General features: G+C 32.8%; 1 protein-coding gene across 1 annotated transcript; it reads left to right on the top strand.

The window, feature by feature from the left end:
* On the top strand, positions 1-861 carry LOC112287913 (uncharacterized). Its single transcript, XM_024531532.3, has 2 exons — positions 1-170; positions 397-861. The coding sequence occupies exons 1-2, from the start codon at positions 1-3 to the stop codon at positions 527-529; spliced, it is 303 nt and encodes a 100-aa protein (XP_024387300.1). The 3' UTR covers positions 530-861.
* The last annotated feature ends 540 nt before the right edge of the window (positions 862-1401 follow it).

Genomic DNA, 1401 nt, shown 5'->3' with positions numbered 1-1401 from the left:
ATGTCATCATACACTCTCTCCGTTTCCCTTCCGAATCGTTTTTCCCCTCATGCACTGGAAACTGTTGGAAGGGAATCGGGTGGAGTGCATCATGATCTGCAAGCTCCGACGGCCCCTCTTCTCGATCTCGACGCGTCGCAGTTTGTCACAACCCCATCACGTCACAGGAGGTAAACTCATCTTGCGAAACTGATCGTTGTTGCTTTGTGGGGTTAGATCATCAGGTTGTATCTTCGCAGGTCGGAGTCGATGAATTCATTCTTCCTGGTCACACTACTTCGAACTTTCCCTCGTCTTTCTTTCATTCAACAGAAAGAAGGATAGCATGTGGGGGCATTTCATTGAGATGTATCGAATGATCGAAACGTGAGTAATTTTCTGTGATTGTCCTGACAGATCGAATTGGAACTTTCTGCACATTGTCTGTTTATATGTACTGGAAACCTTGCAGACAGGAGTAGGTACCTACTTAAGCTTTGTCTTAGAAATACTGATGCCATTGAAGCGGTGCCTCCGAAAGCAGAGCTAACTGGATTCTTCTAGACCGTTCCACATGTTTCTAAAATACATTTTGGTGCCTCCGATGTTGTAAATATGAAGGGAACTTGGTTAAAATTGCAAAACGTACCTCAATTTTTACGAAATACTCTGTTACAAGCGATTATGTAACATATGAGGAATATGATTACAATGAATTGTTGTTGCAATCGCTTGTGAACAGCATATATCTATCTAAATCTTTCTGTTACTGCATTTGTATAGTATTATGTAGATCAATCCAAATGCAATTTTATTTCTTTTATACGCTTCTACAACTGTAATTTTTTTCATATATTGCTACATATTGTTTCTTAAAAGCAATTTTTATGAGTATACTCAGTAGATTTTTTTTTTCAAGGTTCACTTTTATTCAATTAACTATTTATAACCAACTTCAAATCTTAGAATCTTTAAACTTTGTAAGTTTAAAAAGAACTAGTTAAAAATACTACATGCAATATTGTACAATCATGCACCTTAAAAATGTTGAGATCCTGTTGTCTAATAAAATATGAACTTGTCAGAATTACAATATTAAAATTTTATATCAATTTTTTTTAATAATTTATGGTTAACTAATTTTTTTAATAAAATATAATTTATATAGTTAGTACATTTATGTACTCTCCTAAGACACATCTTTATCTTTAAGACGTTCTTAGTACTTAAAAACCTTTAATTTACAACAAAATTCATAAACCAATTCACATGTCTAATGTTTTCAACTTGACTTCTTTTAATTCTTTCTATATTAATTTCTTTGACTAATAAAAATCTTTAGAATTATACTTCAATTGAGTCTTTAATGGCTAAGAATCGGCTCCTGTAATTCTTATATTATATATATATATATATATATAT

Source organism: Physcomitrium patens, chromosome 10 (genome assembly GCF_059467195.1).
Source record: "Physcomitrium patens ecotype Gransden chromosome 10, ASM5946719v1, whole genome shotgun sequence".
NCBI lineage: Eukaryota > Viridiplantae > Streptophyta > Bryopsida > Funariales > Funariaceae > Physcomitrium > Physcomitrium patens.
The sequence above is the reverse complement of the archived record's forward strand: the minus strand, read 5'-3'. Positions and strand labels throughout refer to the sequence as shown.